A 12,610-nucleotide genomic window follows, 5' to 3' on the forward strand; every position below is an offset into this window, starting at 1 on the left:
ATTGAGAATACATAACATTGAGGATACCATTCATACACAATCAATTGCTATGCTAAAGGGAATGAGCATTTATAATTTCAATTGCCTTCCACAAAGGTTGTACCAATTTACGTTCCTACTAGCAATGTATTAAGAGTGCCTATTTCCCCATGATCTCAGCAAAACAAGTGCGTTCTCAAACTTGTGGATGTTTACTAATCTGGTAGGTTACTATAGTGTGCGCTTTAAAAATAAACTTTATTTTTTTTTAACAGTTTTAGGTTTACAGAAAAGTTGCACAGTACAGAGTTCTATATACCTCCACTCAGTTTCCCTTAATGTTATCATCTTAACATAACTGGTATATTTGTCACAATTCATGAACCTTATCATTAACTAAAGTGCAAGTTTATTCATATTTCCTTTTTTACCTAGGGCCCTTTTTCTGATCCAGGATACCACATTGCATTTAATCATCACCATGTCTCTTTTGATTCGTTTGGCTGGGACAGTTTCTCAGACTTTTCATGTATTTCATTAACTTGACAGCTTTGAGGATTACAAGTCAGTTGTTTCATCGTCAGTGTACTCTGAAATTTCCATCTTGTAAGTGAGATCAAACATCTTTTTTTTTCATATACTTAAGAACACTAGTATTTCCATTTCTGGAAACTAAGAGCCCATGCTCTTAACCAGTATGCTGTATCCCTTTCTTGATTCACAATAATTAAAACGTTCACAAGCCTGAATACATATGGATTTCTGATTCTCCAGAAGTACATGTCTTTTAAGCCTCTGTTACAGATAGAGGAGAACCATTAGCGCAAGAGATGTCAAACTTGTGTCTGATCATTGTGGTTACACAGGACGGACCAGAGGCTCCACTGGAAACAGCAGGTAGGCCAGATAATAAGTCCTTGGAAGCAGAAGCGGGCTAGTAAGGACACATTTGAGGGAAATTGGGGGCGCCAGGATTTAGTGATACCGAATGAGAGGGTCAAGAAGTCAAAGATTACTCCTAAGTTTATGAGCTGGATATTTTGGGTGTTGCCTTTAACCTCCAAACAATTTAAGAGAAATATTTGAACAATTTACAACATACCAGTTACTCAATACGTTACGTACTTTCTCTTTCCCTTTCTTTAGCTCTGCGCTACTACAATTCCCAGAGCCCCGCACTCCACCACAATCCCCTCAGAGTTGACTGCACAGAATTCTGGGACTTGAAGTCCGAGGCCTGTTTATCCAAGTTAGAGAAAAGGGCCTGTGGAAACATGAAGAGGTAAGGGCTTGTCTGAGCAGGCGGCGAAGGGAACTCTGTTTTACCTTTTAACTTAAAATGGCTTTTATTACTTTGTGTGTGGGGTATGTCACGTTCTCGGGATGCGGTTTCGTGTGAGAGGGAAGACAAAAGAGGGAGCAGAGGAGACGGGCTAGGCAGGCCTCCTGGGCGAAGTTCAGGAAGGGCCGCCGCCGCTGCCGGTTCCCACAGAAATGCCCTTTCAGCCCAGGCATCTAAGCCCCGGCGCGGGTCCCCTGGAGCCGGACACACGCTGTGGCTTCTTCCTATTGCAGATGGACCCACCCAGGTGCAAGAGTCTTGGCCGACTAATGCCTCGTGCCAGAGAAACCCAGGCCAGCTCCTCCCAATACCTCCAGCTCCTCCTGTCCTCAGAAAGGGGACCTGGGTAGGCGCCTTTATTTGCAGGGTTTGTGTATTAAAGAAAACGCGGGCATGTAACGTTTTCAAATCTTAAAGTAAGTCATACTTTGATACTTTGTTTCTACAAATTTAGAAGGCAAAACCGATTCAATGTCATAGGAAAAGAAAGGCACTTGGTGCGAGCAGTTCCCCCTACTGGTTCTGCAGGAAATGGCAGCTTTAACTTGGCTGGTCATTGTTGAAAGCCTGAGCTTCCCAATTAGTCCACAAGCCTTTTCTAAGGATTCTCAAATTAGTTTTGTATCCACTCTGCAAATAGAATAATCGCTCTGGAATAGGGCTGTATATTTACAATTCTTACTGATACTATGCTGTCCTGCACTGTCAGTTTCTGTATCTTTTAAGAAACTGGTTCTGATTTTCCCTGCCTCAAAATGACTTTAAAAAAATGTTTCTAGTGATATGTCTCATACATGCAAAATAATGTATATATAAAGTTTAAAGAATAATAATAGACTCATACCCACTACAAGCTTTAGACCTGGAACATTACTAGTACCTTAGAAGTCCCCAGTGTCCCTCCCAGATTACTTCTCCTCTCTCCCTCCTCAGGGGACCATTATTCAGAATTTTGTGCTTATCATATTCCATGTGCTTATCATTCCCTTTCTTTAAAAAAAATAGTTTTATGACTTATGATTTTATCCCTAAACAAAATATTGCTTGTTTTATCCATTTTTCAACTTTACATAGATGGACACATATTGTATACATTTTTATGTGACTTGCTTTTTTTACTCAACATTTCTTTTTGAGTATTTAGCTATGGTTTACTCATTTCAAAGCCACTTTAAACTTAGCAAAAACTTTATGAATTCTAAATAATAAATAAAAATTAGGATACTTAAAAGGGATTTTTAAAACCCTGGGCCTAAGGATATTTTAACAAATGGGACTTATACCTATTTCCCAAAATAGGCATAAGTCTTTCTAGAGCATGAGAATCTTGCTTATAATTATGAGGGATACTTTTCCTAGGTCCCAATAATAAAGGACTATTTTATAAGGTATTTTAATATTTATTTTCCTCATGGAGTTAGCTCAATTTTTTTGTTGTTTTTTTGTCTTTTATATAATCTGTTGTTGCCTAAAATAATTCTGCTATTTCTTTATACTCTGATGTTTTAAGTTATTTATGGTTAGTTGGCTCATGTTAGCATTACCTAGATTTCTATACAGTAGTGCCTAGGCCAGTGATGGCGAACCTATGACACGCGTGTCAGAGGTGACACGCGAACTCATTTTTTTGGTTGATTTTTCTTTGTTAAATGGCATTTAAATATATAAAATAAATATCAAAAATGTAAATTTTTGTTTTACTATGGTTGCAAATGTCAAAAAATTTCTATATGTGACACGGCACCAGAGTTAAGTTAGGGTTTTTCAAAATGCTGACACGCCAAGCTCAAAAGGTTCGCCATCACTGGCCTAGGCTATATAATGTTATGATCCCTTTCACATTTGTTTCTATGCTTTTTCCTTTGGAGATCTCCTTTTCATAGCTCCAGATTCTGACACTACAGATGACTTGATATTTCCATGTTCAGCCTGATACTTACCTGTGCAATATTTCTCCCGTATCTCACTTTCCTTTTAGCCAATATCATTTATACTGTCACCTCAGACTCAATATGTCTTTGAATATTCCTGGTGTTTCCATTATAATAGGTAGTTGACCTAACATGGCTAAAACAATACTGATGTTCCCTTTTCCCAAACTATTTCACCTGGAGCTTCCTCTTTCCTTCATTGGTACCATTGTTCTCTCAGTTTGAAATTTGGAGGTTATCTTTTACTTATCTTTTACCCTATTTTCAAAAGGCCTCTCTCATCTAACTCTTCATTTCTGTCCCCTGTTACCACTTCACTTTGGACTTTTGTCCTCTTATCCTTGATAAGTTTTCCAGCTAGTTCTTTTGGTTTCTTTCCTACTAATCCATAAGGCATATTATAACCACATTCTTTTTCCTAAACCATCACTTGTACCATGCCACTTAACTGCCTAATAAATTACTTTCTAATACCTATACATTAAGATCCAGGCCCCTTAATTGGTGTATTTAAGGCCACACAAAATCTGAGTCTAATTACCCCTCCAAGATTATCCCCCAGTTAGCCCATACTTGAATGTCAGCTAAATTGAACTTCTTGTTAACCCCCAGAACATCTCATACTTGCTGTCCCTCTTCTTCCTTTCATCATACCCAGTCCTTTAAATGCCAGTTTAAGAAGTCTTCATTTTACCCTCCTAATTCCCAGTTATTTCTTTCTTCTGTGAACTCCTACTAATTTGGCATATGCTTCTTTGTATTGTCATTCTCCTCTCCCCTCCCTTACTTTCCCCTCCTTGCCAGACACATGTACACAATACATACACACCTATATATTTCCTCTCCCTAAATAAATTGCAAACTCCTTGAGGATAGAGACTATGTTTAAATACCTTTGACTCCATCAGTGCCTTACAATGTTTTGTGTGTAAGTAGGTATTTAATAAATGTTTATGGAATGACTATAAAGTGCAAAGGATTGTTAGAGAAGGGTCTTTGAACAAATGGGGTCACCAAAGGTAGATAATATAGGTAAAGAATCTGTTCTCTGTATGTGTCCCTATATCTACTCCAGGGTAAACAGCTGTGTGAAGAGTGATGATCATGTCCTGGAAGAGTTAGAAACAGAAGGGGAGAGGCAGCTGAAAAGCCTCCTTCAGCATCAACTTGACACCTCTGTCTCCATTGAGGAGTAAGTATTGATTTTGCAAACAGGTAAAGTATCATAGACCTTCACCTCCAGGTGACCCCTTTTAAAGCCTGGATGCAACACTCCTCTCCCACCCCCTGTTCCTTGGCAAACTTCTACGTATTAGGCAGGGTTTTGCTTCTATGTCTTTTCCTCTGCAGATCCTCCCATATTCTACTACATATATGCTAAGTATCTTTCCTATGTCTTCCCTTAACATACATAGCACTTACAACCCAATATTATCATTGCCTGTTTACTTGCCTCTCCTTCTACTGTTATTCCACAAAAGCAGAAACCATTTTTATCTTTTAAACTGTTAAATCCTCAATACCCAGCATAGTGTCTGATGTATAGTAAATACTCAATAATCAAATATTTGATTCAGTCATTTATTAGTCCTGGATGAGGGGACTATTGGTGGAGTTCCATATTGTTAACAGTGGCACTTCAGCCTAGAAATAGGATATGAGAGAGAAATTGCCGATGAGTTTCATTGTGCCTCTTTTAATGGTGAGCCCTATTTCTGTGAATTGTAATTTGAAGATGTTCTTACTCTCTTCATTCTTGGTTTGCAGATGTGTGTCTAAGAAAGAGAGTTTTGCTCCTGGTACTATGTATAAGCCCTTTGGGAAGGAAGCAGCCGGAACTATGACTTTGTCCCAGTTTCAAACATTGCATGAGAAGGACCAGGAAACTGCTGCTCTCAGGGAACTAGGGCTCAATGAAACAGAAATCTTGATCTGGAAGAGCCATGTTTCAGGTGAAAAGGTGAGTGGGGCAATTTTTTTCTGGAAAGTGCAGAGCAATATCTCTTCATTTGGCACTGAGAACCTTTTTATTTTTAATTCTCACAAAACTAAGCTTTGTGTCTGAATCTTCTTTGATTCCTAGGACAGGGACCTTGGGAAAAGAGAAACTATCCCTTGACTGATTAGCTACCGTATCTATAAATACTCATTCTGGGCCTTGATCATCATTGCTCTTACTTTAAGTATCAGACCATCCCTTTAAGGGTATGTCCTCTATGATATATGCCCTCTCATTTCTCTGATTTCAGAGGACGAGACTGAGGGCAACCCCTGAAGCAATACAGAACTGCCTTCAAGATATTGAAGAAAGGATCTCAGAGCGTCAGCGCATCCTTTGCCTGCCACAGAGATTTTCTAAAAGCAAACAGCTGACCCGGCGAGAAATGGAAATAGAAAAATCTTTATTTCAGGGTGCTGATCGTCACTCCTTCCTTAAAGCTCTTTACTACCAAGGTATGTGATCACCACTAACTTCGATGTGTTCTTTCACTAAGAGAGAGAGATTTACCATTAGTGCATTAAATATGAAGAGTTAGCGAAGTGGGTAGGGGAAAGACAAACTTTCACTACTCTTGAGGAATGTGTGAGAGACAAAAATATGTTCAGAGTTAGCTGCAGTTCAATTGCTATTTGTAGACATGTGAAGAAAATGCTGAGGGAGCACAGAACATAGAGCCTCAAGTCTAGTTGGGGGAGTCAGGAGTTGACATTTCTAAGTCCTGATGGGTTAACAGAGATTTGTCAGGTTAACAAGATGCAGAGGACATTACAGATAATAGGTGAATAGGAACAGGATTGTGAAAGGACCTGGGAACAATGAAAAGGTCAGTGTGGCAGGCAGTATAGGACTTGGCAGTGAATTAATTATAGGAGATGACACTAGAAAGATAGGTGAGGCTAGATTGTAAAAGTTTTTAGACTGAACTATAAATTAGCACAAAATCTATAGAGAAATGGTCTGTGTCTTAACCAGAAAGAATGAGTGTAACAGATATGTTTTGCTAGGCACTGTGTAAGGTGCACAGAAGTTTAAGAAATGGTTCCCAACATTAAGCCAGTTACAGTCTGGTTTGAGAGAAACAGGACATTTTACTAACAATGCTAGATACAGTTGTTAAGTGCTGTAGGAGTTCAGAGGAGGAAAAGACTCCTGTGCATTGGCATGACTAAAGAAGTCCTCTTGGAGGTAGGTTTAAATGTTCTTTTAATGCTATATTCTTTAGGGTGGAGAGGGAAAGGCATCACAGCAGATGTTGTGAGCACTATGGTGTGTTCGGGGATGTTGTGAGAGACAAGGTAGCTAAAATTTTTGACCTTTCTGTGGTAGACAGTATAGACCTATACAGAGTTAGTTATTCAGTTAGTTAGTTTGGATATGGTTAAAGGTTTTTGAACCAGGAGTAACATGAGAAAAGCAGTATTTGAAAATAATTAATCTGGTGACCAAGAAATACAGGGTGGAGCAAAAGTAGATTTATATGGAAAATAATACAATACTTAATAAATAATAATACAAGAATAAACTGTTTTACATATTCACAACTGTAGACCTACTTTTGCCCCATCCTGTATGATGAGAGAGAGAAAGAGATGGAAGCAGAGGAAATGATTTAAGAAGTAATACAGTCCTTAGGCATGAAGATATGGACTAGAATGATGGCAGTGGAATTAGAAAGAGGTAGATATGATTGTAAGAGACATTACAAAGTAAGAATTGGTAAAACTTGTTGACTGAGGCTGAAGGAGGACAGTCAATAAAGAAGAATGTGTCAAAGGTAATCCAGGTGTTTCAAGGCTGTGTGACTTAATTGTCAAAATTAAGAAAGCTTTTATGGGGAAATTTTGAGGAAAATAATGAGTTTGATTTTGAACATGTTGAATTAGTGCGAATGGCAGGTTCATTAAATGCAGATATTGAGGAGGCAGTTAGAAATGCAACAATGAAGCTCAAGGGAGAGGACAGAACTAGATCTATAGAATTGGGAATCATCTATGCTTAGATCAGAAGTAAAGCCATGAGAATGAATGAATGATTTGTTAGATACCATAGACATGGAAGAGCAGTGGTGAAGGAAGGAAAAAAACAACAAATGAATAGCCTTTTGTAGAGAGGCATTAATACGAACTGATTAAGGACATGGGTTCTGGAGGCAGATTCCTGGAGGCAGATTCCTGGGAAAATTCTGGTGCCCCACTTAATTCTGGTGCTTTAAGATTTTGGGCAAGTTACCACTCTGTGCTTCAGTTCCTTTGTAAAGTGACAATATTAATAGTAGCTATATAGTAGGATTGTTCAGAAGGTTGAGGTAATATATGTGAATCAGAGCAGTGCCTGGTATTTGGGGGTGGGTGGGTAGTATATGAATCTGTTTTTCCTATCTTTGAAACTCCTTACTTTAAACCTTCACAGCATACCACAAAAAGACAAGTGCAGACAAGTACATGACCTCAATGAAGAGGAAGATAAAATTAGGCACAAAAGGCAAGTTGAGAGTTTTCTTACAGTGTTAGATTTAGGAATGTAACCTAGGGTCCCAGACTTCTAAGTTGAGTGCTTATTTAATTCCTTATCCAGTATATGACAATGTTTATAGGAAATTATCCAGAGGTAGCATATTATTCTGATATAGAATATTAAAGAGAGGAGCTAGAAGAAGTTGTAAAGTTTTTACATTTAGTGTTGTTGAGTTTTTTTCTCTATACCTTTAAGTTATCGTACTAGACATAAAACAACCTTAATAATTTTTACATCTTATTTCACAAGTAATTCTGAATATTTTTATTATTCAGTAAAGTATAAATATTGATGATGATGATGATGATGATGATGATATAATAGCTAATATTTTCTTTTATTTTTTAAATGAACTTACAATGATTTTTGGGGGGTGGACAATTCTGTGAATTGTAAAGCATGTAAATCATGTAGATTCATGTAATCACCACCACAGTCAGGATAAAGAACAGCTTCATCACCCTAAAACTTCTTCATACTGTCCATTGGTAGTCACCCCCAACTCCACCCATAATCTCTGGCAATCACTGATCTGTTTTCCATCACTGTAGTTTTGTCTTTTATAGAATGTCATACAAATGGAATCACAAGATATGTAATCTTTTGAGAGTAGCTTCTTTCATTCAGTGTAATGCCTTTGAAATTCATGCAAGTTGTGTGTATCAATAGTTCATTCATTTTGCTGAGTAGTGTTCCATTGTATGGATGTTCCAAAATTTGTTTATTCATTCAGCCATTGAAGTGTATTTGAGCTGTTTTCAGGTTATGGTGATTATGAATAATACTGATATGAACATTCTTGTACAGGTTTTTGTGTGAACATAAAATTTTTATTTCTCCAAGGTAAAATATCTAGGAGTGGGATTACTGGGTCATATGGTAAGTGTTTGTTTAACTTTATAAGAACCTGCCAAACCATTTTCCAGAGTGGCTGAATCATTTTGCATTCCCACCAGCAATGTATGAGAGTTCCAGTTGCTCTGCATCTTTGTCAGCATTTGGTATTGTCGGTACTTATTTTAGTTATTCTATTAGCTGTGAAGTGGTATCTCATTGTAGTTTTAATTTGCATTTCCTTGGTGGCTAATGATGTTGAACATCTTTTCATATGCTTATTTGCCATCCTTATATCCTGTTTGCTGATGTGTCTGTTCAAATCTTTGGCTGTTTTTAATTCGGTTATTTATTTTCTTCCTGATGACTTGTGAGAGTTCCTTATATATTTTAAACACAATTCTTTGTTGGATATCTGCTTTGCAAATATTTTATCCCAATATGTAGTATGTCTTTTGATTCTTTTAACACTATCTTCTGTAGAACAAAATTTTTATTATGGTAAAATATACCTTACTAAAATGGACTGTTTTAACCATTTTTTTAAGTGTTCAGTTCTGTGGCATTAAGTATATTCACATTGTTGTGCAACCATCACCACTGTCCATCTACACAACTTTTTCATCTTATCAAACTGAAACTGTGTACCCATTAAACACTAACTCCCCTTTCTCCCCTCTCCTCAGCCCCTGGCAACCACTGTTCTTTCTGTCTCTATGAATTGACTACACTAGGTACCTCATGTAAGTGGGATTATACAGTATTTGTCCTTTTTTCACTTTGCATAATGTCCTCAAGGTTATTCATGTTGTAGCATATGTCAGAATTTCCTTTTTTTAAGGCTGAATAATAATCCATTGTATGGATACACCATGTTTTTTTAATCCATTCATCTGTCAGTAGACACTTATTTTGCTTCTACCTTCTGACAATTGTGAATAATGCTGCTATGAACCTGGATGTATAAGTATCTGTTGAAGTCACTGCTCTCCATTCTTTTGAGTAAATACCCAGAAGTAGAATTGCTGGATCAAATGGTAATTCTGTGTTTATTTAATCTTTTGAGTAATCACCACTGGTTTCCATAGAGGCTATATCATTTTACCTTCCCACCAGCAATGTACAAGGATTCCAGTTTCTCTATACCCTCACCAACACTTACTTTCTTTTATTTATTTTTTTAGACTAGCCATCCTAATGTGTGTGAAGTGGTATTTCCTTATAGTTTTTTAAAAATGTAGTTTTATTGATTTCAGAGAGGAAAGGAGAGGGAGAGAAAGATAGAAACATCAATGATGAGAGAGAATCATTGATTGGCTGCCTCCTGCACACCACCCACCAGGGATCAAGCCCACAACCCAGGCATGTGCCCTGACCAAAAATCAAACTGTGACCTCCTGGTTCATAGGTTGATGCTCAACCATTGAGCCATACCAGCTGGGTTCCTTACAGTTTTGTTTTTCACTTCCCTAATGACTAGTGATGTTGGTCATCTTATCATGTGCTTTTTGGACATTTGTATATCTTTGGAGAAATGTCTAAGTCCTTTGCTATTTTTTAAATAGGTTATTTGTTTATTTGTTGTTGGGTTGTAGGAGTTCTTTATATATTCTGGACATTGATCCTTTATCAGATTTATGATTTGCCTATATTTTCTCCAATTCCTTGGGTTGCCTTCTCTCTCTGTTGATAGTGTCCTCTGATGTACAAAAGTTTTTATTTTTTATGAAGTCCAGTTTCTCAATATTTTCTTTTGTTACTTGTGTTTTTGCTGTCATATCCAGTAAATCACTGCCAAATCTAATATCATAAAGCGTTTCTCCTATATTATCTTCTGAGAGTTTTATATTTTTAGCTCTTACATTTAGGTCTTTAGTTCATTTTGAGTTACTTTTTGTGTATGGTATCAGATAAGAGGTCCAACTTCATTTTTTAAATGTTGGTATTTAGTTTTTCCAGTACTACTTGTTGAAGACTGTCCTTCCCCATTAAATGGACTTAGCACCATCTCTGAGAATCATTTGACCATTAATATGAGAGGTTCTCCATTGTATTCCATTGGTTTATATTTCTGTCTTTAAAGCAGTGCCATATTGTTTTAATTACTATAGATTTGAAATCAATAATTTTGTTCTTATTAAAAATTGTTTTCACTATTTGTGGCCCCTTGAAATACCATATGAATTTTAGGATAGCTTTTCCTATTTCTGCAAAAATTGTCATTGGGATTTTGGTAGAGATTATATTGAACCTATAGATCACTTTGGGTAATATTAACATCTTAACAATATTAGGTGTTCAATCCATGAACATGGGATGCTTTACATTTGTTTGTGTCTTTAATTTCTCTCAGCAACATTCTGTAGTTTTCAGCGTACAACTTTTTTGCCTCAGCAAATGTTTTAAATTTTGAGATAATACAGTTTGTCAAATTTTTTCTCTCATGGATCATGGTTTATTTTTCACATGCCTAAGAACTCTTTCTAATACCAGATTATGAAAAATATTTTTCCTTTGTTTTCTTCTGACAGTTTTATAGTTGTATATTTTACATTTAGATCTATGATTCATTTTGACTTTGTATAAGGTGTGAGGGTTAGGTTGAGCTTTACTTTTTTGCCTATCTATGTCCAATTGTTCTAGCGCTAATTGCTGAAAAGAGTATTCTTTTTCCATTTACTTGCCTTTGCATTTTTACCAGAAATCTGGCTATATGTTAGTATTAATAATGAGCATCATAATTAATGGTGGAAAATTGAAAAAAATTCCCCCAATATCAGGAATAAGGCAAGAATGTCCACTCTCACCACTTCCATTCACAGTGGAATGAAATTAGAAATCAATAATAGAAGGACATTGCCCTGGCCACTAAGGCTCAGTTAGTTGAAGCATCATCCTGTACACCAAAAGATTGCAGGTTCGATCCCTGGTTGCGATGCATACAGGAGGCAACCAATCAGTGTTTCTCCCTCTCCTTCTCTCTCTCCCTTCCTCTCTCTCTAAAATCAATAATAAAAAATAATAATAGAAGGAAATTAAGAAATCTAAAAATATGCGGCAATTAAATAACACTACTGAATAAGCAGTTGATCAATAAAGTCACAAAGGGTATTAGAAAATACTTTGAAATGAGTAAAAACAAACTTAACATACCATAACTTATGAAATGCAGTAAAAGCAGTATTTTAAGGGGATATTTAAAAGGTGAAAATGCCCATATTAGTAAAAAAGAAAGTTCTCAAATTACTAACCAAAACTTCTATCTTAAGAAGCTATAAAAATTTGGCCAAACCCATAAAAATGTACAACACCAAGAGTGAACCATAATTCAAATTATAGGCTGGGTAAATTATGATGTGCCAGTGTAGGTTCATTATTTGTAACAAATATACCACTCTATTGGGAGATATTGATAATAGGTGAGGCTATGCATGTGTAGGTAGGGACAGGGGACTGTGGGGAATTTCTGTACCTTCCCTTCAATTTTGCTGCTAACCAATAACTTCTCTAAGAAAATAAAGTCTTAATAAAATAAAAAATAAACCACAAGAAGAAGAGCAAACTAAACTCATATCAAACTAAAGGAAAGAAATAATAAAGTTTAGAGGCAAAATAAATGAAATAGAGAATTGAAAAAATAGAGAAAACCAACAAACCAAAAGTTGTGGGTTTTTTTTGGAAAAAGCAACAAAATTCACATTTCTTAAGCTAAACTTACCAAGGAAAAATGAGAGAATACTCAAAATTCTTATACCCTGCTCTCTTTGATTCTTTTTTTCATTGAATAGCTTTGTCCATCATTTTACTTTCAACCTTTTAAAAAATTCTAAATTGTAGACAGCAAATAGTTAGATTATGTTTCTTTTTTGGATTGTTTCCTAGGTAGGATATTGTTCAGTTGAGTAGAGTGTTTACTTCATTTATATTTAACTAGAGGCCCGTTGCACGAAGAGATTCGTGCAATAGCCTTCCTTCCCCTGGCTGCCGGCACCGGTTTTCCTCCAGCAC

At 36.5% G+C, this 12,610-nt stretch overlaps 1 protein-coding gene across 5 annotated transcripts in view; it reads left to right on the plus strand.

Annotated features, from left to right (window-relative positions):
• The first annotated feature begins 774 nt into the window (after positions 1-774).
• Positions 775-12,610, plus strand: part of RBM41 (RNA binding motif protein 41) — an 88,676-nt gene continuing 76,840 nt past the window's right edge. For 4 of the 5 annotated variants that reach the window (XM_014542582.1, XM_014542585.1, XM_014542584.1 and 1 more), the window contains exons 1-6: positions 775-876; positions 1,126-1,261; positions 4,328-4,444; positions 5,020-5,212; positions 5,502-5,706; positions 7,664-7,735. In XM_014542582.1, the coding sequence (XP_014398068.1) occupies positions 810-876; positions 1,126-1,261; positions 4,328-4,444; positions 5,020-5,212; positions 5,502-5,706; positions 7,664-7,735 (790 nt within the window). In that variant the 5' untranslated portion in view covers positions 775-809. The remainder of the gene's footprint in view (positions 877-1,125; positions 1,262-4,327; positions 4,445-5,019; positions 5,213-5,501; positions 5,707-7,663; positions 7,736-12,610) is intronic. The other variant, XM_005869857.2, reaches the window with a different exon arrangement.

Source organism: Myotis brandtii, unplaced genomic scaffold, assembly GCF_000412655.1.
Source record: "Myotis brandtii unplaced genomic scaffold, ASM41265v1 scaffold305, whole genome shotgun sequence".
Taxonomy (NCBI): Eukaryota; Metazoa; Chordata; class Mammalia; order Chiroptera; family Vespertilionidae; genus Myotis; species Myotis brandtii.